At 41.1% G+C, this 25,746-nt stretch overlaps 1 protein-coding gene across 2 annotated transcripts in view; it reads left to right on the forward strand.

The window, feature by feature from the left end:
• Nucleotides 1-25,746, forward strand: part of ST6GALNAC2 (ST6 N-acetylgalactosaminide alpha-2,6-sialyltransferase 2) — a 47,260-nt gene that overhangs the window by 11,986 nt on the left and 9,528 nt on the right. The window contains exons 2-3 of one of the 2 annotated variants that reach the window (XM_063293024.1): nt 16,665-16,757; nt 20,646-20,685. In XM_063293024.1, the coding sequence (XP_063149094.1) occupies nt 16,665-16,757; nt 20,646-20,685 (133 nt within the window). The remainder of the gene's footprint in view (nt 1-16,664; nt 16,758-20,645; nt 20,686-25,746) is intronic. The other variant, XM_063293025.1, reaches the window with a different exon arrangement.

Below are 25,746 nucleotides of genomic sequence, written 5' to 3' on the forward strand. Positions count from 1 at the left end.
CTACTTAGGGAGGCAGCCAATTTTGGACAAATTATCACAGGTCATCTTGGCCTAGATGTGCCTCAGATGGCCTGTAAAAATCTTGGAAGCCTGTTTTTCATCACATCATCCACAAGCACAGCGATTATTATTCTGTCTTTTACTCTTGGCTCATTACCTGATTGCTGGCAGCTTCAGTCTGTGAAATAAATAAATAAAAAGGACTGACAGACTGAAAGGAGGTAAAGGTCCAAGTTATGGTTATGCCCCAGCACAATTAGATAAAGCTAATGCTTATTAGTGGGGATGGGCGCTTACTGTGTTGTCACTTTTAACATATTTTGACAAAAATGCCCAGTTCTCTGTGGACTGGGAAATGGCTAATATTATAGCCTTTTTTTTTTAAAAAGGGACAGTGCTGAGCACTAACTATAGACCCATTAATCTCCTGGACATAATTATTTAGCTCTATGCTAGACAGTTAAGTTGGAAATTTCAGGATTGACTGAATCAGGACAATTAGATGAGAAGCAAGCCAGGTTTAGAGTTCATCAATCCACCATTGACTGGAGAACTGCATCTGGGTAAAAAACATTCCATTAAGCCCAAAACTTCATAGAGTTTGTTGATTACAGTGACAAACTCTGATCAAATTTGAAGTTGTCACTGAAACCAATAAAGTCTATGAAGAGAAATCCTACAGTATGAGAAAAATGTATTTCTTGCTCATATATAAATTACACAAGAATACAATCCTGATTAACCCACAAAACCATCTACATAATCAAGTTTCAACATAGAAGGAAGTTAAATAGGTTTTTGTATTCGCACTCTTACTTTTTTCAGTTAATTCATTTATTAAGTATCTTAAACAGTTGGATTTTTAACTTCAGAGCTGGACCCTGCCCACCCACTGTATGCTATTAAAGTCATGAGCCTCTTGCAGTATCTTCTGGGCCTTAGGGAAGCCTTAGGGGGTCTTAATCAATATTGTGCCACTACTCATCTTTGAGTTAGTTACCAAAGGGTAAAAATTAATGGTCTTTGCTAAAAGACCAAGGATATGCAAATGCAGTATTGATGGTAACAGTATTGATCAGGTTAGATGTTTAAACCCCTAGGTGCAATATTTCATACTGCAGGAAGCAGGAAAGCTCAAGTCGATTATGTGACCTTTTTGGCCAAAAAGAAGTCAGCAGCTGTTCTGTGCTTTTTCTACTAGGAAGGAGTTGATTTTGTACCAGCAGCTATAACGTTATTTGTGGCTGTATCACTAGTTCAGTTTCTTTGGGGAGTCCAACTAAAGCCATATTTCAGTTTTGCCAAGCTTAAGAGAGTTCAATTTAAATTTCTTAGGGCCCTCCTTCAAGCCCCAGATTTGTATCTGATGCAGTCTTTGCTTGGAAGCTGACAGCTGAAATGCAGTACTTGCCTGTCCAAGTTTAGCTGGCTGGTTAAAGTTAAATGTTGTCTGGCTTTTTGAGTATCTTGGGTTTTTGTTTTTTTTAAAATTTTGCACTGTTTTCAGTAGTCATTCAAACTTTTGGGCATTGTGATCTTGTAAATTGTCTGCTCCTTTCTTTCCCTCATCTGTTGACAGACTCAACAGCCTAGTTTTTTTGTTATTTAATTTATTTCCTGATTCCAGCAATTGGCTTCAATCCAGCCGCTTCAAATCTATGATCGCTGTAATCTGTATACCACATGACTTGTCATATGCTTTATAGTGAAATTTGAAAAGCGTGTCGTTGATTCTGTATTATTGCTAGCATATGCTCTTGAAAATAAAGATTTGTTGGAAAAATACTGCAATAAAAAAAAAAGTTTTTCGCAGATGCCAAGAAAGTTAAACAGTTAGTATGTCTCTCCCCCCCCCCCCCGCCCCCATTTGTCCTCCTTTCCAATTGTCTGTATCCTCCTTTGCCTGTTCAGGTATCTGGTAACCCTAAGTAGGTCTGCCTTCTTTAGTATTTACTGGTAATAGTCAAGTTGAATGAAACTGCATGTACGCCTGATTATTCCCCAGTGCTCCTACTGTCTATGAGTAATGACTGGGGTAGAAAGATACTTATACAGTGAGTTTTGGATTGAGAACATCATGATTTATGCTGAACCCCCTGCCTCCAATTTCAAAATTGGGGGCTCAGTCCCAGCTGAGAACCACCCTCTTGCCTTACTATTTTGATTGGACCTAGATACTAGAAAAAAAGCCAGTGTGGTGCAGTGGTTAAAGTACCAGGCTAGAAACCAGGAGACTGAGTTCTAGTCCTGCCTTTGGCATGAAGCCAGCTGGGTGACCTTGGGCCAATCACCCTCTCTCAGCCCTAGGAAGCAGGCAAGGGCAAACCACTTACAAAATATTGCAGGGACTTATCAAGGCAGTTGCCAGGAGTCAACAGTGACTTGAAGGCACACACACAGATACTAGAAAACCTTTGCAGGGGGCACGTTTTAATGCTCTGCCATTTACTTCTTTATTTCAATTATTTCATTGCCAATTACTCACTCAACAACGCTATTCAATAATAGATTTAATTATACCCTTTTTAATGAACACAGTTCCTTTTGTGATTCTGGAACCGTGGAAATGGTTGGTTGTACTGTCTTATACTGTGATTTTTTTTTAATATACAGATAGACCCAATGACTTGATGTTGCCTTTTTAAGTGACTCTTTCTGGATATTCAGATGATTTTTTATGTTCCTTACTTTCTCTCAGATAAGCAGCTTGTTATTACATATAAAGTTGCTGGATTCTCTGTGCTAGTAAATAAAGCCCACTAAAACTTATTGTGGATTCACCCATTATATGCAAATAGGTTCCATATCTGCGCTTTGTATATTTTATCTCCTGGATATAGTTTGCTGCTGTTCTGGGATTGTAATTATCATCTAAGTGATAATAGAATGAATTTGTATTCCAGAGCTAAAACTATTTAAATATTCTCTCTAGTTGAGCTCAACTTCTAATGGACTACAGGGACATGTTTATATTCTTTTCTTAGCAGAAATATGAATGTGACTTGGCACTGCCTTTCCGGCGGGTATTTTTAACTTCACAGCCTAGTCTATTGTCCTGATATTTCCATTGTTTTTGCATCCAGTCAGGTTTACCTTGCTTAGATCTGGGGGAATCAACCAAGTTTTAAAGTTTCCTTAACTTTGAATAATTCTCAATCTTTATATTTATAGTCTCTGGGCCTGTGGAGATGCGTTTCTTGAAATCCATTCTAATTGTTGCAGCTCAAGGACTTGACCTTTTGTCTTACGTTTGTATGGCCAGAGCTAGACCAAGTAGGCAGAGTCTAGAAAATCTTTGTGATGGCCAGATGGAGATTTATACATTAAGAAACAAGAAAATTATATTTGCCCTCCACTGCATGGGCTTCCATCCTGAAACCTTGAAATGCTAACTTAACCATCTCTGAAGCTTTATATGAGAAATTCATGCCATTACCCAACTAGACATGGCTTATCTTGTAAGGAACAGTATTCTTGATGGAAGTTTTCTGTGTGAAAAGCAGTTACCTGATCACTAAGGTCAAAGTACAGAACCAGTTAACCAGAACATACAGCTTTATAAACTAGTCCAGCCCCACTGATTTCAGATGAAACAAAGTGGCCTAAATTGTGCAATATATTTGGATTCCAAGCTAAGCTATTGACAGGAATAAGGGAGCAAAGCATCATTGTGATCAACATGCAGTTTTTTATAGATGCCAGTTTCTGTGTTGGCACAGAGACGTGAATAGGCCTAGTTCATACATCATGCGAAGCCTTAACTGGATTGTCTGATTTAGTTTAGTGTGTTGTGTGAACCCAGCTAAATGTAGCTTACTTAATAAATCATGTCTTAAACAGCGATTTAGTGTGATAAGTGAGCCCAACCCTAGCATCCATATTTAGTTACCAAAGTAAATCATCACTGGGGCTAGAATTCATACCCAGCTCAAGAGGCCTATTAAACACTGGGGCAATGAATGTTTCCTAGGCAAAATTTCAGAGAAGCTAAGTCCTAAGGCCAGCTCAGCTCACTTTCACAGAACTTTGGTTTCATCACACAAGCCCTCCAAGTGCCCTTGTGCTGTCCCACGAGCATCCTCACAGTTGCTTCCAGCAGTAGAGGAGAATGAGGACTGATTCCTGTACCTTCCTAACTTGGGGCAGGCTGGCTTGAGAGTTGCCTTGTAATCAGCCATCTATTTCCCCCCAAAATGTGCCTCTTTCTCTGGATCTTCTCATGTAACCCATCTAGCATGTAAGGAGGTGGAGTTGCTGTGAGCTGTTCTCCTTATAAAGTTAAAGTGCTCAAATGGCCTCATGTTTGAGGAACGGTACTGTCAGCTAGGCAAGAATTAATGCAAAACACTTTAATAGTAGTAAAGAGCTGGGGCTGCAGTCCTGTGCACATTTACTTGGGTGCTCGTCCCATTGAAGTCACTAGTATTCCCCTTTTAAGCAGATTGCCTTCTAAATGGCATTTGGTTTGGGATCTTTTGTACTTCTGTTAAAGTAGAACAGCAGAGTCACATCTCAGGCAATTTTATGCATGCATCCTTCATAATCCCAATGTTACTCCTGTAAAGTAGAGCAGCGTTCTTTTCTCATCTCGCAGTGTGGTATGCTGCAGGTGAGAGTATGGCTTGAGCCAAAATTTAACGTAGCCAGTTAAGCCATAACACAGCAAGTTTAACACAGACACACATAAAAGTCCGGTGTAGTGTCTGGCTTTGCCACCTTATCAAATTGGGATTATCAACTCCAGCTGAAACCAGACCTGGAGATTTTCTCTCCCCCCCCCCCCGCAAATATGTGGATGTGCCACACTAGTATACAATATGTGTATACAAATATATACATGGGTATATACTATGATTACACTATCAGGCCTGCTACAGGTGTGTGTGTGTGTGTGTGTTTTGTATTTCTTTGCTGTCAACTAATGGTAATCTCAATTTTTGCAGCCCAGAATTGGTAGCCCTGGTATATACACTTGCCAGAAGCCACGCTTCCCCCCAAAATGACAGGGCCAATTGAATGAATGACTACTCATTAAAATTGATTGCCTGTAAGTATGAGGTTCCCCACTTGTAAAATTAATTTATCCCTAGCTGCATATGTTAGGTATTCTCACAAACCAGTCTGGTACATGGAAACACACAAATGCAAACAAGGTAAAGGTAAAGGTTCCCGCTTAGTCGTGTCCAACACTAGGGGGCAGTGCTCATCTCTGTTTCATGGCCGAAGAGCCAGCGTTGTCCGAAGACACTTCCGCGGTCACATGGCCAGCATGACAGTCACAGAACGCTGTTACCTTCCCTCCAAAGCAGTACCTATTTATCTACTCACATCTGCATGTTTTTGAATTGCTAGGTTGGCAAGAGCTGGGGCAAGTATGGGAGCTCACTCTGTCACATGGTGCTTGGGTCTTGAGCCGCCGAACTTGCCACTTTTCTGTCGACAAGCCTGGTGTCTTAACCGCTGAGCCACCACACCCTTGTGAGGTGCAGAGCGGTAGGCGGCAGTATTGTAATCAAAACTTTCCCCACAACCTGAGTTTGATCCCAGCAGAATGCAAACAAAGTCCCAAACAAATAGTTTTTAAAAAAAGGACAGTTAAACCAGGATAGTGACAGGAGAAGGTGAAATGTTAGCTGTGCTGGAAATACAAGCAAGGAGAACCAGGAGAACAAAACTGGATGGAGAAAAGAGAAGTGGGAACTAAATCTGGAAGGAAAAAAAAGGAAAATAAGCCTATTCAGGAATTACAAAAGAGTTAAATTCAACAGACAACCAGCTCTCTTACACAGCAACAAATGGTTAATCAAGCTGATCTTCAAAGACATTCAGGTTTTACAACAGGAAGTCAGTAGGCATTTGGTTCTTTTGCTTTTCCTTTCTTTTCTAGTTCTATTTTTATCAGCAAAAATAGGATAGATCCCCTCCACTCCCCAGGAATTATTGGCGGAAGGAAACCTCCCATTTTCCTTTCTGGTAGTACAGTAGTGAATTCATAGTGAAGGTTTCATTTGAACTGGGGACTTCTTAGCTAATATTTTGATAGATGGGAGATAGTTGATTATAGGTACTTACAAGAGTATCCCTCTTTTAATTTTTTTTCTGAAAAGTGGTTGTGCCATTTTGTGTGTGTGTGTGTGTGTGTATTCATCACTGTAACAACAAGGGAATATTTTTGTGTTGTGTTGGAATGTAGAAATTCTGCTCTTAGGGCCATTTACTGCTGGCTCTTAATTATGGCACAAATATTCCCTAGCAACATTTTAAAAATTATGTCAACATGATGTTGCTCCAGTCCGTAAGCAACACAACCTTGGCGTGGCATGACTTAACCCAGCTTAGTTCAGTATTCTTCAAACTTGGGCAACTTTAAGGTATGTGGACTTCAACTCCTGGAATCCCTCAGCCAGCATGCCAAGTTTGAAGAACACTGGCTTAGCTGTACCATTGATAAAGTAGTATTTTCTCCCTTGAGCTGACAACATCCAACAACAACTACAGCTTTCGCTATATGGCCCATACCACTTTAGTACAAGGCTGAAACAGTGGGATAGTGGGATCAATGCTGCTCCCCCACCCAGTCTCCCAAACAGAGCAAGGAGGAATCTGGAGGTTGGCATTTGTTGCCTGCATGAAGCAAAGAAATGAAGAGGAGAGAAATTCAAAGTGTAAGTGTTTTTTGTGGTTCAGCTCCCTTTTGGGACTGGTTTTCAACTTTAGTCAACCTGAGTTACAACAGAAAGGCAGATTCCGATTGACTTTAGAAAAAGCTTCCCAACTATAAAAGTGATGGAACCAATCGCCAGGGGAAACAGTGGGCTCTCTTTCACTGGATGTGTTCAAGTGGGGTTTAGACTACTGCCTGGGTTGTTTAATTGGGATTGTTGCACTGAACACAGATATGGTCTCAATGGCCCAGATAGGCCTTTCTGGCTCTATTCAGGTAGTCCTTCTTTAGTGACCACGATTGGGACCAGCAACTCGAAGCGGTCACTAAGTGAAACCACGACTGTGCTTATGATCTCACTTCAGCTTTCCTTTGCTTTGCGGTCCTGAGAAGGTCATAAATGCGAGTATTGGTCACAAAGTTACTTTTTCATCACCATCGAAACTGCAAAAAAGTTGCTAAATGAGGACTATCTGTAATTCCTTGAGAATGGACTGCAGATCTACTCCATTACAGCTGCAGCTCTAGGATTGTTGGAGTTTTTCACCCACCAGCAGAAGATGTGTAGAAGAGGGAGGACAGCAGGACTCAGCTACTCAGTTTCCTTGTCACATGCTGCACACACATCACAAGGACAGCACCATTTGGCAGTTAATCAGAAAAGATGTGGGGGCAGAATAAGAATTGGCAATGAGATGGCAAATGTCACGCTAGTATACTTTTCTGCTGACTCAGGGATGGGTCTTTAACTCACAAGTGGAGAAGGAGCTTTAAGCCAGAGGCTGCTTGAAATCAAGTATATTTTTGTTCAGGCCAGTGGGTAAATCTTCAGCAAAGGATTGTTACCTTGTCATGGTGCTGGAGCTTGAGCACCTCAATGATGCCATGAGCTAAACCGTGAAGGGCCACCCAAGACGGGAGGTCATGACAGAGAGGTCAGACTAAATGCGATCCCTGGGGAAGTTAATGGCAACCCACCCCAGTATTCTTGCCGTGAAAACTCAATGGATCAGTACAACCAGAGATATGTCGGTATACCATCGGAAGATGAGACTCCCAGGTCAGAAGATGGTCAAAATGCTACTGGGGAGGAACAGAGGATGAGTTCAACTAGCCCCAGACGTGATGACGCAGCTAGCTCAAAGCCAAAAGGATGGCTAGCAGCCGACGGTGCTGGTGGTGAACAGCGAATCTGATGTTCTAAGGATCAACACACCATTGGAACCTGGAATGTAAGATCTATGAGCCAGGGCAAATTGGATGTGGTTATTGGTGAGATGTCAAGATTAAAGATAGACATTTTGGGCATCAGTGAACTGAAATGGACTGGAATGGGCCACTTCACATCAAATGACCACCAGTTTGACTACTGTGGACAAGAGGACCACAGAAGAAATGGAGTAGCCTTCATAATTAATAGTAAAGTAGCTAAAGCAGTGCTTGGATACAATGCAAAAAACGACAGAATGATCTCAATTTGAATTCAGGGCAAGCCATCTAACATCACAGTGATCCAAATATATGCCCCAACCACAGATGCTAAAGAAGCTGAAGTAGAGCAGTTCTATGAGGATCTGCAGCACCTACTGGACAACATGCCTAAAAGAGATGCTATTTTCATCACAGGAGACTGGAATGCTAAGGTGGGCAGTCAAACAACACCTGGAATTACAGGTAAGCATGGCCTGGGAGAACAAAACGAAGCAGGACATAGGCTGATAGAATTTTGCCAAGACTACTCACTCTGCATAACAAACACTCTCTTCCAACAACCTAAGAGACGGCTTTATACATGGACTTCACCAGATGGACAACCCCGAAATCAGATTGGCTACATCCTTTGCAGCCAAAGGTGGTGGACATCTATACAGTCGGTAAAAACAAAACCCGGAGCTGACTGTAGTTCAGATCACGATCTTCTTATTGCACAATTTAGGATCAAACTAAAGAGATTAGGGAAGACCCACAGATCAGCTAGATATGAGCTCACTAATATTCCTAGGAATTGTGCAGTGGAGGTGAAGAATAGATTTAAGGGACTGGACTTAGTAGATAGGGTCCCGGAAGAACTATGGACAGAAGTTTACAACATTGTTCAGGAGGCGGCAACAAAATACATCCCAAAGAAAGAGAAAACCAAGAAGGCAAAATGGCTGTCTGCTGAGACACTAGAAGTAGCCCAAGAAAGAAGGAAAGCAAAAGGCAACAGTGATAGGGGGAGATATGCCCAATTAAATGCAAAATTCCAGAAGCTAGCCAGAAGAGATAAGGAATTATTTTTAAACAAGCAATGCGCAGAAGTGGAAGAAGACAACAGAATAGGAAGGACAAGAGACCTCTTCCAGAAAATTAGAAACATCAGAGGTAAATTCCAGGCCAAAATGGGTATGATCAAAAACAAAGATGGCAAGGACCTAACAGAAGAAGAAGAGATCAAGAAAAGGTGGCAAGAATATATGGAAGACCTGTATAGGAAGGATAACAATATCGGGGATAGCTTTGACGGTGTGGTCAGTGAGCTAGAGCCAGACATCCTGAAGAGTGAGGTTGAATGGGCCTTAAGAAGCATTGCTAATAACAAGGCAGCAGGAGACGACGGCATCCCAGCTGAACTGTTCAAAATCTTGCAAGATGATGCTGTCAAGGTAATGCATACTATATGCCAGCAAATTTGGAAGACACAAGAATGCCCATCAGATTGGAAAAAATCAACTTATATTCCCATACCAAAAAAGGGGAACACTAAAGAATGTTCAAACTATCGAACAGTGGCACTCATTTCACATGCCAGTAAGGTAATGCTCAAGATCTTGCAAGGTAGACTTCAGCAATTCATGGAGCAAGAATTGCCAAATGTACAAGCTGGGTTTAGAAAAGGCAGAGGAACTCGGGACCAAATTGCCAATATCCGCTGGATAATGGAAAAAGCCAGGGAGTTTCAGAAAAACATCTATTTCTGTTTTATTGACTATTCTAAAGCCTTTGACTATGTGGACCATAACAAATTGTGGCAAGTTCTTGGTGGTATGGGGATACCAAGTCATCTCGTATGCCTCCTGAGGAATCTGTATATCGACCAAGTAGCAACAATAAGAACAGACCATGGAACAACGGACTGGTTTAAGACTGGGAAAGGAATATGGCAGGGTTGTATACTCTCACCGTACCTATTCAACTTGTATGCAGAACACATCATGCAACATGCTGGGTTTGAGGAATCCAAGGCTGGAGTTAAAATCGCTGGAAGAAACATTAACAATCTCAGATACGCAGATGATACCACTTTGATGGCTGAAAGCGAAGAGGAACTGAGGAGCCTTATGATGAAGGTGAAAGAAGAAAGTGCAAAAGCTGGCTTGCAGCTAATCCTCAAAAAAACCAAGATTATGGCAACCAGCTTGATTGATAACTGGCAAATAGAGGGAGAAAATGTAGAAGCAGTGAAAGACTTTGTATTCCTAGGTGCGAAGATTACTGCAGATGCTGACTGCAGTCAGGAAATCAGAAGACGCTTAATCCTTGGGAGAAGAGCAATAACAAATCTCGATAAGATAGTTAAGAGCAGAGACATCACACTGACAACAAAGATCCTCATAGTTAAAGCAATGGTATTCCCAGTAGTAACATATGGCTGTGAGAGCTGGACCATAAGGAAGGCTGAGAGAAGGAAGATCGATGCTTTTGAACTGTGGTGTTGGGGGAAAATTCTGAGAGTGTCTTGGACTGCAAGAAGATCAAACCAGTCCATCCTCCAGGAAATAAAGCCAGACTGCTCACTTGAGGGAATGATATTAAATGCAAAGCTGAAGTACTTTGGCCACATAATGAGAAGACAGGACATCCTGGAGAAGATGCTGATGCTAGGGAGAGTGGAAGGTAAAAGGAAGAGGGGCCGACCAAGGGCAAGGTGGATGGATGATATCCTAGAGGTGACGGACTCGTCCCTGGGGGAGCTGGGGGTGTTGACGACCGACAGGAAGCTCTGGCGTGGACTGGTCCATGAAGGCACAAAGAGTCGGAAGCAACCGAACGAGTAAACAACAACAAAGTGGGTAAATAAGAGATACAAAGATAGCTTTCCTTGTTTCCAAAGCCAACCCAGAAGCATGACATTTTATAATGCCTGGAGGCTGCTGAGATATTATAACGTAAGTTCTGACTCTAAGTTTCCTAGAGGTTGATTGCTCTTGTTTGAGCATGCAACTACAGCAGTGTTTCTCAACCTCAGCAACTTTAAGTTGTGTGGACTTCAACTCCCAAAGTTCCCCACCCAAGAATACCAATATCTACAGTATATTCATGTTGTTCATCTTTAAGCAAGACTTTTTACCTGGAGAGGATTAAATAATGTCAAGAATGCCAGGCTATCCCTGCAAGATAGACTACAAAAGAAAAGAGAGTTTGTTTTTGTTTTTGCAGAATTAAGTCCATGTTCAAGCCAAAATAAGTTCAACATGCAAAAATTGGGAATGCAATGTATAGACTTGCCTGGGAATAACATAGAGGTTAAGGCACTCGCCAAACAAACTCAGCTCCTGGTGGCTGTGGATATCCATGTGGTTCCCTTGACAGCAATACTGAGGTAGTTTCCCACTGCCACCTTCTGGAATTCTTTTGACTTCCAAGTCTAGTCTACAACCCAAGGACTGCCTAGTGCTCACCTATCCAAGTACTAATCAGTTCCCTTCCTGTTTAGTTTTTGTGGGAGGATTTTGTTGGTTAGGTGCTGAACTCTGCTACAGACTCTTGAGAGTTAACCCTATTGAAAAATGTCTGGACTTACATCTGAGTAAACCTATGTATAATTGCAGCGTTAGTATCATAGATGAAGCCAACTCTCATCTGGTGTTTTGAAAGGCAATAGCTTCTATCTGCCTACAAAATGAAATATTATTTTCATTACTCATTGATTTCATGTTTCTTTAATAGCATAACATATTTGTGGAGAAATTTATTTTAGAAATGCCCTTAATTTTTTATTATTAACATTAAAGCACAGTGGTTTTACAGTTTTCGTGTGCAAATACATGGGTGTCTACTTGGAGTGTAGGCCCTGTTGCTGGCCCACCGATACCAGTAAGCTCTGATCAGGTAAGCATCAGTGGAGGGAGGGGGATAGTCAACAGAGACAGACTGGTGGGCATAACCAGGGTTATCTAAGCCTCACCTCTTTATATGTGCATGGGATATATGCAGCACACATTAAAAAGGAGCAGGGCTTTGATCAATTGATGGCACCTACCACTTCGACACTGTTGAATTTCTCTACCAATGCCCCTGGCTCTGATATCAGTAGTCAGGGAATGGGCTACTGAATAATAAATTAGCATCTGTTATTAGCAATCAAGTCTCACCAAAGCTGAAAAGGACTTAAATACTAAGACAAGCTACTTCACACTAATACTATAGAGAGAGAAATGCTGCCCAGCTGAACATAAGAATTCTGTTCACAGGCATTGGGGTTTAGTATTTCTGCTGAATGCAGAATCTCAGATCCAGAGAACCTGATCTGCTTCTCAGGATGTTGTGTTTGTGTGTCACAGTAGTGCTGCCAGACAGAGTTTGCCAGCTTTGCCAGTTCTGTGTCTGAGGTCTGTGTTCTTCTTCTACAGGCAATCAGTGATGCCTGAGCTGAGAATATTAATTATTTTGGGTGATAGAGAGGAGAGGGATCTTCAAGCACAGCTGCAGGCCTGTACCTTGGGGGGTGCAAGACTCCCTGAATCAGGATCAACATCTCCCCTTCATTTCTAGCCTTATCAGTGTGATGAAGAGTGAAAGGATAGGCAAGACCTCCAAGTCTGTGACTTAAGTGTACCACCCTGTATTAGTAGGTCGTTGTACAGGACAGAAAGCTTGGTTCGATGTGGTTTGATAGACATGGCTTGCAAATTTCATTTGGGGCTGATGGCATAGAGATTGGCTTATTGTCTGACTGCTGTAGATGGGCCCTCTGACATTTTATACCTCTCCTGTAAGTTAGCCTCACACTGTTAATTCCTCTAAGACATCCTTTTTCAGGGATGGATTGAATTATCTCTTTACTCCACAGTACTGCTTTATAAACTGCTCCAGGAATGTGTGCAATGAGAAGCAGCATATAAATACTTTTGCCAATAAATAAATAAATAACATGCTTCTTTCCTTCATATCTGCAACATCTGGCTGGGAAACTCACCTTTGAAAGTAAATTGTTGAGATAATTAAAAAAGCGGATGGGCTTCAGATTGTTCCTGAAGTGTTGTGCATGTGGTTCTTGTGAACTCAGTCAGTGTTTGATAAAAATCAGCTGGTGGTGAATACTCGCAGACAATAGCCATAGAGCAAAAAAGGGGTTATTGTACTGTATGCCTGTCCTTACTTTAAGATCCCCATTATCTATTTCTTCATTTTTTTTTAAAAAACCCAAACCCCAGAAATGGTATAAGCTTTTCATTAATTCCTATTCTTCTAAAGCTGTTGTGCTCCAACTGAAAATGTTTGATTCATTCTGCTATGTGACTTCTAACCTTCATTACAACAACTAAAGGCAAATTTAGTAACTCTTCACCCCCCCCCCCCATAAAGTTACAAGCAGATATCTCTTCATCCCATATCCCATCCCTTATCTATAAGCAAATCCATAAAACATCTACTTTTCAATCCTGGTGTCAGCAAAAAGTCCAGAGGGTTGGCAGAACTTTACAAAAAAAAATGTTATTTTAACCTTGATCAAATTAACCAACTTTATATTCTTTCCTTTTACTTCTAATAGTCTTAATCTTTAATTCGTTCAAATATTGTCATAGGATTTGATTTTTCTTCAATTCTTCTTTATCCCATCGCACAGACTTCTTCAAGGATTTAACAATCCTCTTTTGTAGATCCAATAAGAAAACATTTTCCGAGTCATTCTCTTGATTTATCATTTCTATTTCCCCTTTAATTTTTAAAACTTCAGCCAATTTTTTTTGTATATCCAATAAAGTGTCCTTTGTAGTTCCACTTTCAGTACTTTCTCTGTCTTGTCAGACAAAATTTGCTCCGCATCTGACATTCCATCATTAACATCTTTTGGATATAGGCTATTCACAGAGTCAGACATCAATGAATTTCTGGCTCCATTCTTTAAAGATCTCCTTTAATATTTCCAATGTTACGATGTTTTGTGTCATTCTGTAAGTCCCAGTACTGACTGACACCAAAAACAGGCTTGTGGGTTTTTTTTCTCCCTTCTACTTATAATCTTTAGTCCCCTCTAGTGACCAGTTTCTAAAATCATAAGTTGCTTATCTTTATTATGAACCTAAGATTGCCAAAATAAGTCTGCTTCCCATGAGAAGCTATTTAATTTTTATAGTTAATTCCAAAATCTTATAGTAAAAGTCAATATTCTGAGTTTAACTGGACCCTGAATCCATTTATCACTTTCTTAGATCAAAATCTCATTTAGCTTTTTGCTGTTTATTTCAGATTAAGTTCTTAAGCTTATAATTAATTTTTCTTTTGTTTAGAGTTGAAGCTAAACTCACCCAGTTACTTTTCAAACTTGTCATTCTGAAGGTGTCGAATAGCTTTAAGATGATTAGTAAGCAATTTTTGAAAGTGATTAGAAAGTGAAGTTTCAGAACTTAGTGTCCTTTAAAGGGCTCCACTGTGGTTGCGAGCAAGGTGGCTAATCCCTTTGTTTCCCGGCACTTAAACCTACAGAAAACCACTATCCTGTGGTCTTCTTGTGAGGAGCAGCCGTCCAGAGCATACGTGGGCAATCTCCCATCCTCTCCTTGTCTGGAGAGTTCTGAAGAACCGGTCTATTCACCAGTTCCTCCATTTTTGATATGGTCATCAGCTCCGCTTTCAGGGAGACATCTTCAATTCAGCATGCCTCCCCAGGAAGTCCAATCTTTCCAAACTGTTTTGAAGCCAGCTGTACAAAGGTCATCACTACTGCAAACAGTGAAACAGAATAGGCTAGCAACGCCACAAGCCAGTCAGTGGCCTCTTTCCAGCTGACCAGTAGGGTACTGCAGAAAGCGTTATTCAGTGAGTGTCACCCAATCCCCTTTTCCCTGTTTCATTTAGAAAGGAAATTGAATAAATTAGTTGCTCTTCTGCTTGTATGTCCAAAACACACTATGTGCTTTTGTCTGGTTGCTTGCAGAAATCATCTGAACACTTTCTATAATAGGGTGGCCATCAAGCTGCCATTCCTTTGTTGCACATTTAAAGTTTACTGGAAGCTGTGATGATGAAAGAGACCATGCTGCTAATTGTACAATCAAGTGTTTTCTCCACTGACTGTAACAGGGGTTGCATGTTGTTTCAGTGGAGATAAGAGCCTAAACAATGCCAACAGGCAGGATGCCAAATATTGCTAGGGAGAGGGAGAGACAGTCCAGGAGGGACTGAGATCCCCTCCACCCAGAAGGAATTGCTCATACACATACCACATGCGAGACAGGTGTGTGTGTGTGTTTTAAAAGGCAACCTGGGACTGTGCAGTCAGCTGTTCCCTTGGCAGAGAGGTATAAAAAGACCCCATGCAAAATTCACTCCACCTTTGTGTAGGGTATTGCATCTTGCCAGGATCGTCAAAGAGTTGCAAAGCACCCAAAATCAATCCTGGCCGTGTTTTGACATGGAATCAGCAGAATGGTCTACATTTGCCTGGTTCTTTCCAAAGTAAAGTCTTAGATGTTAATATGAAGGGAGACTTGTGAAGCTCTCAAGCAACCTTCTCCCTCTACAGAGCCATGTTCAGGATGTTGCACCAGTTGAAGCTCAGGAACAGGGCCGCAACTAGGGTCTGCATCACCCGGGGCAAACGTGGATTCCGCACCCATTTTGGCGCCCCCCCAGCACTCATTTTACCCCCCCAGTGCTCATTTTGGCGCCCCCCCCAGCGCGGCACCCAGGGCACATGACCTGGTTGCCCCCCCCTAGTTGCGGCCCTGCTCAGGAAATGGGGTGAGGGAAGAGTTCTTGCCACTGGGAACAACAAAATGCTCACAAGTTCTGCAAAGCTTCATCGTTACAAATGGAAAGGTGTGTCTGTAAGAGAGAAAGATGATTTCAGATGCTCCAGAGCTGAGCCAAAATTAATTAGCTTGGCTGCTGATCAGAGACAGTAGCATGGGAACACAGCTCTGGAGCAGAGGATTCTGAAGACTGCAATGACTTTGGGTGGAAGCGCCCTGTATTTCGTTTTGATCTGGCAAATTCAATTCCCTCCTTGGCCAAATCACTTTATAGACGGCATCAACAATCTTTAGGGAGCCTCTGTGAAGGTGAAATTGACACAGCAAAGTGTGTTAGACATTAACAAAGTGTTTTTAAAACTCTAGCAAATAAGTTATGGCATATTTTCATGGGCTGCTAGCCACTATCAGAGTAATCAAGTGTTGTTCTGAGTTGTATTTACTCATAGTTTGTGGGGAGGTGATATATAAACATAATTTGATAAGGGAGTTGTGAAATGTGAGTTCAGAAGTGTATGCAGCCACCGAATAGCATGTCCATTTTTCTAGAAATTTAACAATATGCTTAGGTAAAGGTAAAGGTTTCCCTTGACGTAAAGTCCAGTCGTGTCCGACTCTAGGGGGCGGTACTCATCTCCGTTTCTAAGCCTTAGAGCCGGCGTTGTCCATAGGACACTTCCGGGTCATGTGGCCAGCATGATGACACGGAACGCCGTTACCTTCCCGCCGAAGCGGTACCTATTGATCTACTCACATTTGCATGTTTTCGAACTGCTAGGTGAGCAGAAGCTGGGCCTAGCAACGGGAGCTCACCCCGCCGCGCGGTTTCGAACCGCCGACCTTCCGATCGGCAGCTCAGCGGTTTAACCCGCAGCGCCACCGCGTTTATTTTATGTTACTGTTTCCATTAATTTAACCTTTGCACTGTTTGCAGCGGCTACAGCTATACTCCATTGTTCTAGGCTGTGTAGTGGCTATTAACATCATGCAAACCATTGGGCATAGTTTAACTTAAGATTTCCCGTTTGCCTATTGTTTTCCAGAACATGTCAGCAAGAACCAAGGGATTTAGAAGAAGCAAAAATATTGCAAGCTAACAGAAATTGTGACCTGACCAGAACAACCATCATGAAGAGGTTAGGCTTCTCATAGAAATGTGATTTCATTCTGATAAAATACCTTACTCAGTTGGTTTCTCAAACATATCATTCCAGAATAGCAGGGACCTGCAGCTAATGAACTGACTTGTTAGCTAAAATCAGTATTGCATGTTAAATTTAACCCTTCTTTGTGATCTTCCTACACAGTTAACTCCACTGTTCCTGTTGCCCTCTTCCTTGTTTTCTTCTAGCTCAGCCTTTCTCAACCTTTTGACCCTGGAGGAACCCTTGAAATATTTTTCAGGCCTCGGGGAACCCCTGCACATTCAGGCTCAGATATAGGCCAGAAGTTACAAAATTATATTGTTTCATGGGTGGGCCTGTATATATGCACTAACAGTGTTCTTAAACTAAAAATAAAGAACGAAACTTACCTTTTTAATGTGAAGTTGCCTGAATTTGAAATAATTTTTTAAATAAATCATGATCTCCCAGGGCAACCCTAGTGACCTCTCGCGGAACCTAGGGTGCCACAGAATCCTGGTTGAGAAACCCTGGACTCAGGTTTATCCTTGGAATCTATAAACAGGTGACCAACCATTGTTTCTGCTGGGCTGACTACACAAAGCATGTTATGGAGGCCAGGCATGCTTTCATTGCCCTGTAGGTGGTCCAACAGAAAAGAAATCTTCAGTATTACGCTAAATTATCCAACCGTATTTCGTACTCACTCTCAGAATGCTCTGGACCTTTTTTTAAAAGGCTGAAGCCGCAGACCAGTTTCTCCCTGGCCTGGATTCAGCTCCATCTGAAGGGTCAGGGCCAATCTCAACTCGGGGGTGGGGGGGGTGGGGGATGATGTGCCAAAGGGCAAGTGCTTCAGCAGAAAGAGCTCACCTCCTGGGTCCCGTCAGATGGAGCTTCTAAGCAGATGGGACCTGTAACATGCTCTTCCTGCCTGAGCTGATGGGATGGGTAGAGGTAATCAGGAAGAAGCAGTCCCTCAAACACCCGGGCCCCAGGCCATTTAGGCTTTAGAAGTCAAAACCAGCACCTTGAATTGGACCCGGAAGCAAATTGGCAACCAGTGCAGCTTGAGGAGCACAGTTGTAATGTGTACCATTCTAGGGGCACCCATAACTGTATGCGCCACTGCATTCCCTCTGGTGGGAGGAGATGGGCGGTGACACATTTGATAAATAAATAAATTTTGCACCAGTTGAAGCTTCCAAATACTCTTCAAGGGCAGCCCCATGTAGAGTGCATTACAGTGGTCTATTCCGGAAGTGACCAGGGCATGAGTGACTGGGAGCAAAGCAGATTGATCCCATGGAAATAGCCTAAAAGCAAGGAAATGGATAGGAGTTTGGAGGTGGACAGTAGGGGAAAGAAAAGACTGCAAGAAAGAAGAAGGACAGCGGAAAGAAATCATATTCCCTCCCTGTGTGTGTATGCATGTACATATGTTCACGCAGGTGAGTACAGCATGGAAGTGGGCAAACCCCAAACCTCTTCCTGATAGTCATGAAAAAAGAAGAAGAAAACCAGTTACCCCATTGTCTCCCAGTCCAGAGGTGCATACCAGTTCTCCTGGGCTAGAGTCCAGTACCACTAAAGCCACCTGCTGGGAGAAGGCATCTGTTTGGAATGAGCAGGGGAGCTGGAACGAAATCAACAAGAGCTTGCCAATTTCGCCTTCTAGTTCCAATGACAGAAGGAGGCCTCCCAATCACCTCCCCAGTTCATCAAAGCAAGCCACTCCTGCACTAAGCATGGAGGTGGACTAGGTGACCTGCAAGATCATTTCCCATTGTATGATTCTGTGACTGCTGGGTGTTGTTTACACACACAAAGCCACATGCCCTTGAAGATCCATCCACGGAAAGAAAGCGTTTGGTGCTTGCTTCCCCAGCACCAGTGATGGGGGAAAGAAGCAGAGGAATCCTCCAAAGAGGGACTATAGGCGGAACCCCTGACCAATGCTGTTGCCAAAGCCTGAAATCCCATTCTCCATTAGTTACACAATGGACTGAAAAACATAACATTGTGGATAGCAATTACGTTATTGCTGAGAGCAAGTGGAGCATCACTTGGAAGTTTGGACATTATATAGTGAATATAAGTAATTACTTTTTCCTCTATTGTTAAGCAAACTGAGTTATTAATAATTTAATTGTATAATATGATATGAAAATTTGCAAGTGCAGTATTGATTGAAAGGTGGTCCTTGAGGACTTCTTCCCCCCCTTTCCTTTTTTTTAAATATACACACACCCCTCTGCAGAGAAAACCTTCAGTTTAATGTTCCACAGGGAGGAAAGGGATTTGTGATAAACCTGAATACCTGGTACATCTGCAAATGTCCTAATTTATATTATTTGCATCAATTTAAATAATTCATGCAAATTATTTGAATTGTTGCAGAAAACATAGATTACATGAATCACCTGGGCTACTTCAGATACAATGGACTTTATCCATTATTTTGGGGTGAAGTACAGAAGAAAATTTTGTCCATTGTATCCATGGTATACTAAACCTGTACCCTGTGTGTGTATATGCATGTATGCATATGTGTGTGTGTGTGTGTTGTGTGTATGCAAAATCATTATTTCATTTTTTTTAACTATTAATGACACTGTACATACATCAGGGACAGTAGCAACCACAGTTGGCAGAATTCTGTCAAGGTCTAGAGGTTTTAGACCCCAGTTCCCCAATTTTAGCAACTTTCAAGTATGTGGACTTCAGCTCCCAGAATTGTCAATAATGGCCCTGCTGGTGAAGAATTCTGGAAGTTGAAGTCCACCACTGACAGTTGCTAAGGTTGGAAAACACTGCTTTGGACATAGGTAATGTACAGCCATATTCAAGTGGTGTTTCTCAACCTTGGCCAGTTGAAGATGTACGGACTTCAACTTGCTGGCTGGAGAATTCTGTGAGTTGAAGTCCACACATCTTCAAGTCACCAGGGTTGAGAAACCCTGATGTAAACTGATAGAACAGAATTGTGGGAATGCTTGACTTGTACATGCAATCCATTCAGTCTTGCTTTGTTCCTTCCTTCCACTGTATAACATATCACCATATCATCTAAACCAAGAATCCTGGGTTTTTGTTCTTCATTCAAACTAGAATTGTAACCCAGGGTATATTATGCATTATAATTCCCATAGCATGCAGCCCTTCCAGAATTCATGCTGTAGGATTTTTAAATGCTGTTTTCTGATTAACCTCTTTTTAATTGTCTTTTCTGCCATTTTCTTTGAGCTCTGATTCTTATTGCTTTGTCTGAATCCAGCATTAATTGCTCACATGCTAATTTATTTTTATTATTTTTCTATGAATCACTTTTAAATGTAAACTGATTTGGCTGTTGTTTTCAAACAAGAAGACTGTATATAAATCATGTTAAATAAATAACTAAACTTTTCAAACTAAACAATTCTAATTTCTGGACTCCCTATCTCTTAACTTCAGGATTTAACAGCCCCAGCCTCTTATAGAAATCTAATGCCAGTAGAACTGACAACTTTTCCATCCTCATAGAAGTGCAGTTGCAAAATGTTTCATTTTCTGGTTGAATGTTCTGATCACTCACCTCGGTTTGAGATGACTACTGCCACAGGCTTCATCTTCACAAGTATAATGCAAGCAGATGCTGAAGTGATTTGATTCTATACTATAACCATTGTGGGGAAGAAGGCAACAAGACTGTACTGGTGTGATGGACTCTCTCTCAGATTGTCTGTCTATAGCCAGTGCTTGTGATCTAGTATTGCTATTTACATGCAGGTCTCTTCATTTCTACTAGCAAGTAGAAGTTCCTCAGAAAATGTTAATTGTGTCTGTGAATACAGAATCCATAGTTTTTGGACAATGAAATGCAATTTTTACAGCTTTTTCTTGTTGCTTTATTTTCAGGGAAAATTCAACCAAAGATGTGACTAACCCTAAGAAGAAGGTAACAAACATATCATGCATCTTAAATACCTTATTTGTCAGTCTGTTGTTTCAATGATAATGATCAAATGACCATTTTGAAGCATTAATTAACAACCATTTTTCGCTCCTTTGCTGTACCTCCAACAGTCTAGCACTTAATAAAGAAATTAAGGACTTCAGGCCTCTCAGGCCCTTGCATGTAGGGCTGCATTCAGAGGTAATCATACTTACAAAAAATCTTTGGAATCATCAGGACTTAAACGAGTTTTCTCTTGATTTCACTAAGTCTGACTGACTAAGCTTGGACACAGTCCTTTCTTTTTGGGGGAGTAAAAAAAATTTTTTTGTATTTGAAACAAAGAAAAAAACTACAGAAAAACAAAAAACTACAAACAAAAAGAAAAAGAAAAAGAAACTAAAAAGTGTGAAACAATAGAAAAAAGAATTTTAAAGATTACATACAAAGGTGACTTCCAATTTTCAACAGCAAGAATATACAGCAATTTCCATAATCAAACCCTTACTCTATATCAAACCAAGATTGCATTATTTCTATAATTCCTTCCATTAATACATGTATTAATCACTAATACAATTGTTCCTTCCCCTTATATATATAAAAAAAGCAAGTAAGTGTATGTACTGTGTATGTGTGTGTGTCTGTGTATTTTCTAGTTCAACCTCCCTCCCCCTTAAAACACTATCCACTTAATTATTTCCTTCCTGCCACTATTCTATATGTTTCTGTCTACTATAATAAACTGGACACAAAAGTCCTTTCTTAATCATTGATAAACTCTCCTATTCACAACATGCTTTAATGTAACTCATTTGTTTACCTATTTTTCTACCCTATCGCTTGGGGAAAAAAAAACAAATAAGCAAGGCAAGGGTTACTCCTATTCCTGTGTCTTATTATAGAGAATCAGAAGGAAAGAAATGACCTGGTATAGGGGCACACAAGGAAGAAAGAAATGATTAAAAGCATATGAGAAAAGTACATTAAATGTATTCATTCAGTGTGATTGTAATTAAAGTAAAATGAAATCAGATTTAGTTTTGTCCTAATCTTGTGGTTTCTTTGTCCCGAGTCCCATGTACATTTTGGAGGGTGGCCTCTGATTATGAGAGACCAAGCAGTACCTTTGCCTCAAAAAGGGGCTTAACCAGTGTTTCTGTGGTTGCAGTAGGTTTTGAGCCTAGACTTTACATTTTTTCCCACTGTTGTAATTGCAAGGGAAATACTGTCTAGGAACAGATGGGTAAGGTACAGAAAATCTATATGCAAGACAAATCCTTCAAGACAAATCCTTCACAGGGTAGCTGTAGAGAGTAGGGAAGGTGTCCTTGAAGGAGATATTCAAGATTCTGTTATTATAGCCAATTTCAGTAAAAATAGTTCTATCCTTCCTCTGGAGTTGATTTCTTGACCTAATGTACCTAGTGGGGTTGATATCAATCTTGTAAGTCTGATTGTGCTGTACCACCACCTCCTTACAGTTCAGTGAAGTTAGGGAAGTGTCTGAGCAGCTTTGAAATGTTATCTGTGTGGTGTGGACTTAAAAAAATGTTTACCCCTTGTCACCCTGGTGATGGATGTTGCATATTTCCATCAAGGTCATCTTCCTTACTCTCTACAGTAGCTTATAAACATAATCCTAAAAAGTTTTCTAACATGTATACAAAACAATCAGTCTGGAAACTAAAACCAGCAGTAGCAAAATAAACCCAGCACAACATTTTTAGCAAAGTGCAGATGGAATATTGAATGCTTTTCCCTGGGAGAGAGTTTCAGAACCATGAAATCAGCATTGAAAAGGCTCAAAGTCTTTTATAAATGCTCTCACCCTTCAGTTTATCACCACCTCAAGCATGGAGTGAGAAAGTGAATGTCTCAAACCTACTACCCAGTGAATGTTGTGGTTGAACAAGGACTTCAACCCTGGTCTTTCTGGTCCCAGTTTGACATACAATAATGGTCATTCTTAGTGATTGACATTTTGAAGTCACCACTCCAGCCCATAATCAATGTTCTCTGGGTGTCTTAAAAGGAACCATTAAAAGCTGCATAAAATCATTTCTCCTGCCCCCACAGATGGCAACGTCCTTGTCCCCATAAAGCAAACATAAGACTCGATTGAGATTCTGTGATCACAGACTCTGCCCGAGAGTTTGGCTGCTCTCACACGGTTTGGCAGGGAGTAAAACTCTTCCACCTGGCTTTCTAAGAATGAAATGAACTTCTGTCTGTATTTGTGTACTTTGCAATATATAAATTGTTTTTGTTCTTGTTCTAAGATAAAAGATTTTTGGCAGAGAAGCAGAAAAGACACCCATCAGGATTTGCTTATTTGTGTTTGACGATCAGGTCTGCTGTAAATTCCTTTGAAGGTTGCATGACTTGTTCACGGAGTTTGGGGGGGGAATAACAGCAATTTCAGAGGGGGAAGCTAATGAGGGCCGGGATTCTTTCTGATGGCTGAATTCCTCATGAAGAGAGCTCTAAAAGCTGTCTTTTTGAGTTCAGCTTCCAAATCTCAGTTCAGAGGGTTCTCTTCATTTAAGGTGTAAATACAGCAGGTAGGATTTGCTTTGTTAGACTTAGTTGACAAACTTCTTGCCCAGGATAAACTTGATTTTTGGCTTTGATGATTTTGAAGCGTCTAGAGCCTTGACTTGTTCTATTACCATTTTTTTTTTCTTTTGCCCATTCTGTTGTTTTTTCTCCTTGAGGGCTTTGGATTAAATTCCAAGATGCTCAGGATGTTAGGACTATGTAATTATCTTCAGGAAACAGCAAAGATAGTCAAAACTGGTAAGGAAAATAAAATAAATTACAAATACGTAAAACAGAATGAAATGAGGCATGGAGCAAACGGGTTGCACTGTCAGCTCATTAGCACCACCTTCCCCACTTTTGTTCCAAACTAAAAAGCCAGCATCCCAAGGTCTTGTTGCACCACTGAAACTTGCTAGCAAAGTGGCTGGTTTTTCTTTTCTTTCAAAATTAGGATTGAGAATAGAAACAGGAGGCCTGGGAGAATCAAAATTTTTCTATTCCCACCTTAACAGCCTGCAGAATCCTTGCAAGAGTCCAAAATCAGAGCGCTGGAAACTAGCTATTTTGATGCCAAATTTTTACAGCAGTTTTGGTTTGTTTCCCAAAGTACTATCAGTCCCAACTTTAAAATGCAAATAATAATAACAATAACAATAACAATAATAATAGCAGCAGCAGCAGCAGCCCCAAACTAAAATAGTTTTGCTTCACCCTTTCCAGTGATATCATAGCATTATCAAGTGGCCTCTTGTAGGTGGCTAGGTTTGGAAGTTGAGTTGGGAACTTCAGCCCCACAAATGCTGCCCAGCTGCACTTTAGGCACTGTAGTCTTTCCTTGCAGAGAAGTTAACTCTAGCCTCCTAATCATTTTGGCCACCCTGTTTTGCACTTTTCCAATCTGCAATACTCCTTTTCAGTTGCAATGACCAGAACTGTCCATGTACTCCAAGTTCCTTCTCATTGTGGATTTTTAAAAATACATTAATGTATTGGCTGTTTTTTAGTTTCCTTCCTAAGGATCCTAAGCTCTCTTTTCAGGAAGTTACATCATCACTCTTAAGGGGCCTTTCTTGCTTAGTCACCACAAGCCCATTTATTTATGAATGTGGAGACTGCTTCAGTGTGCCAACGTGCGTCACTTTGTAGCTGTTTTCAGTTAACTGCATTTACCTTTTTAACTCAACTGTTTTGTGTCTGTTCCCAGACCAGGAGGCCTCGTTCTCAGTTCCTCATGCCCTGGTCACTTCCCAGTTGGATTACTGCAGTGTTCTCTACATGGGGCTGCTCTTGAAGTCCACCAGAAGTCACAGCTGGTGTAGAGTGTGGTGGTGCACACAGTTTTGGACGCTCCACATTTTGCACATATGTATTACGTTGCTTCTGTGGGAGCTGCACTGGCTTCCCATTTCTTTCTGGGTGCAATTCAAGGTGCTGGTTATCACTTTAAAGCCCTGAATGTCATGAAGCCAGGTTATTTTGTGGGACTGCTTCTCCCTAAGAGTATCTGCCCATTTCACCAGATCAAATAAGGTGGGTGCAGTCCAGATCCCTTCCTTTAAATGTGTCATCTAGTGGGCCTAGAAAGTGGGCCTTCTCTGTAGTAGTCCCTGCCCTATGGAACACCCCTCCCCCTGAGTTCTGGGAGGCCCCTACCTTCCTAGCCTTCTGGTAGGCCTGGAAGAGCTGGCTCTTCCCGCAAGCCTTGGGGTAGAATGAGGCTAGAGCCCAGCACAGTTGAATGCTGACATGTGGGGGAGCATTGCATTTGGGGCGCTGGGAGTTTTTGTTGCGGCTTTCTGGCTTTTTGATCTCTCTCTTGTTTTGTGAGCTGCCCAGGTTATGATAGGTAAGATGGGCAGACATGTAAGCCTTTTAAATAAATAAAGTAGATTTTGAACAGATCATTGAAAGCTTTCCACAAGCCATTTTCTTATTTTATTACACTGAGCTTATTAGTATCAGGAGCACATTTGTCCATCTCACTGCTCATCCCTAATTCTAAGTCATTTAGAAATAAAAGTCATCACTGAACTTTAGGGGAGAGGGTCCCACTTTGAACTTCTCTAACATTTAAAATTGCCCATGTATTCCTTCTTTAAACAGTTACTGGTCTGTGAGGGTACCTTCCTATTGCTAAGTTTGCTTGGGATCCCTGCGTGAGAGAATTGGTCAAAGACTTCTTGGTATCTACAGTAATGTACAAAATTTAATGAGACAACATTTTAAGGCAAGAGTTGCTTACAGTTCATTTTCAGCTGGCTTCTTCTTACGCTCTTTAATGATACTTTCCTCTATTTTACATGGAAGAGATGCTTATTGACCTCTATGTTTCTGTTAACTCCCATCCCTTTTCAAAAATCGAAGTCACATTGGTTACTTCCCAATCCTTCGGAATAGATTTTTTAATTTTTTTTAAATTTTTATCCTGCCTTTATTATTTTTATAAATAACTCAAGGCGGCGAACATACCTCAGACTCCTTCCTCCTCCTCTTTATGGGGATAAAAGCAACCCTGTGAGG

This window comes from Candoia aspera, chromosome 2 (assembly GCF_035149785.1).
Source record: "Candoia aspera isolate rCanAsp1 chromosome 2, rCanAsp1.hap2, whole genome shotgun sequence".
NCBI lineage: Eukaryota > Metazoa > Chordata > Lepidosauria > Squamata > Boidae > Candoia > Candoia aspera.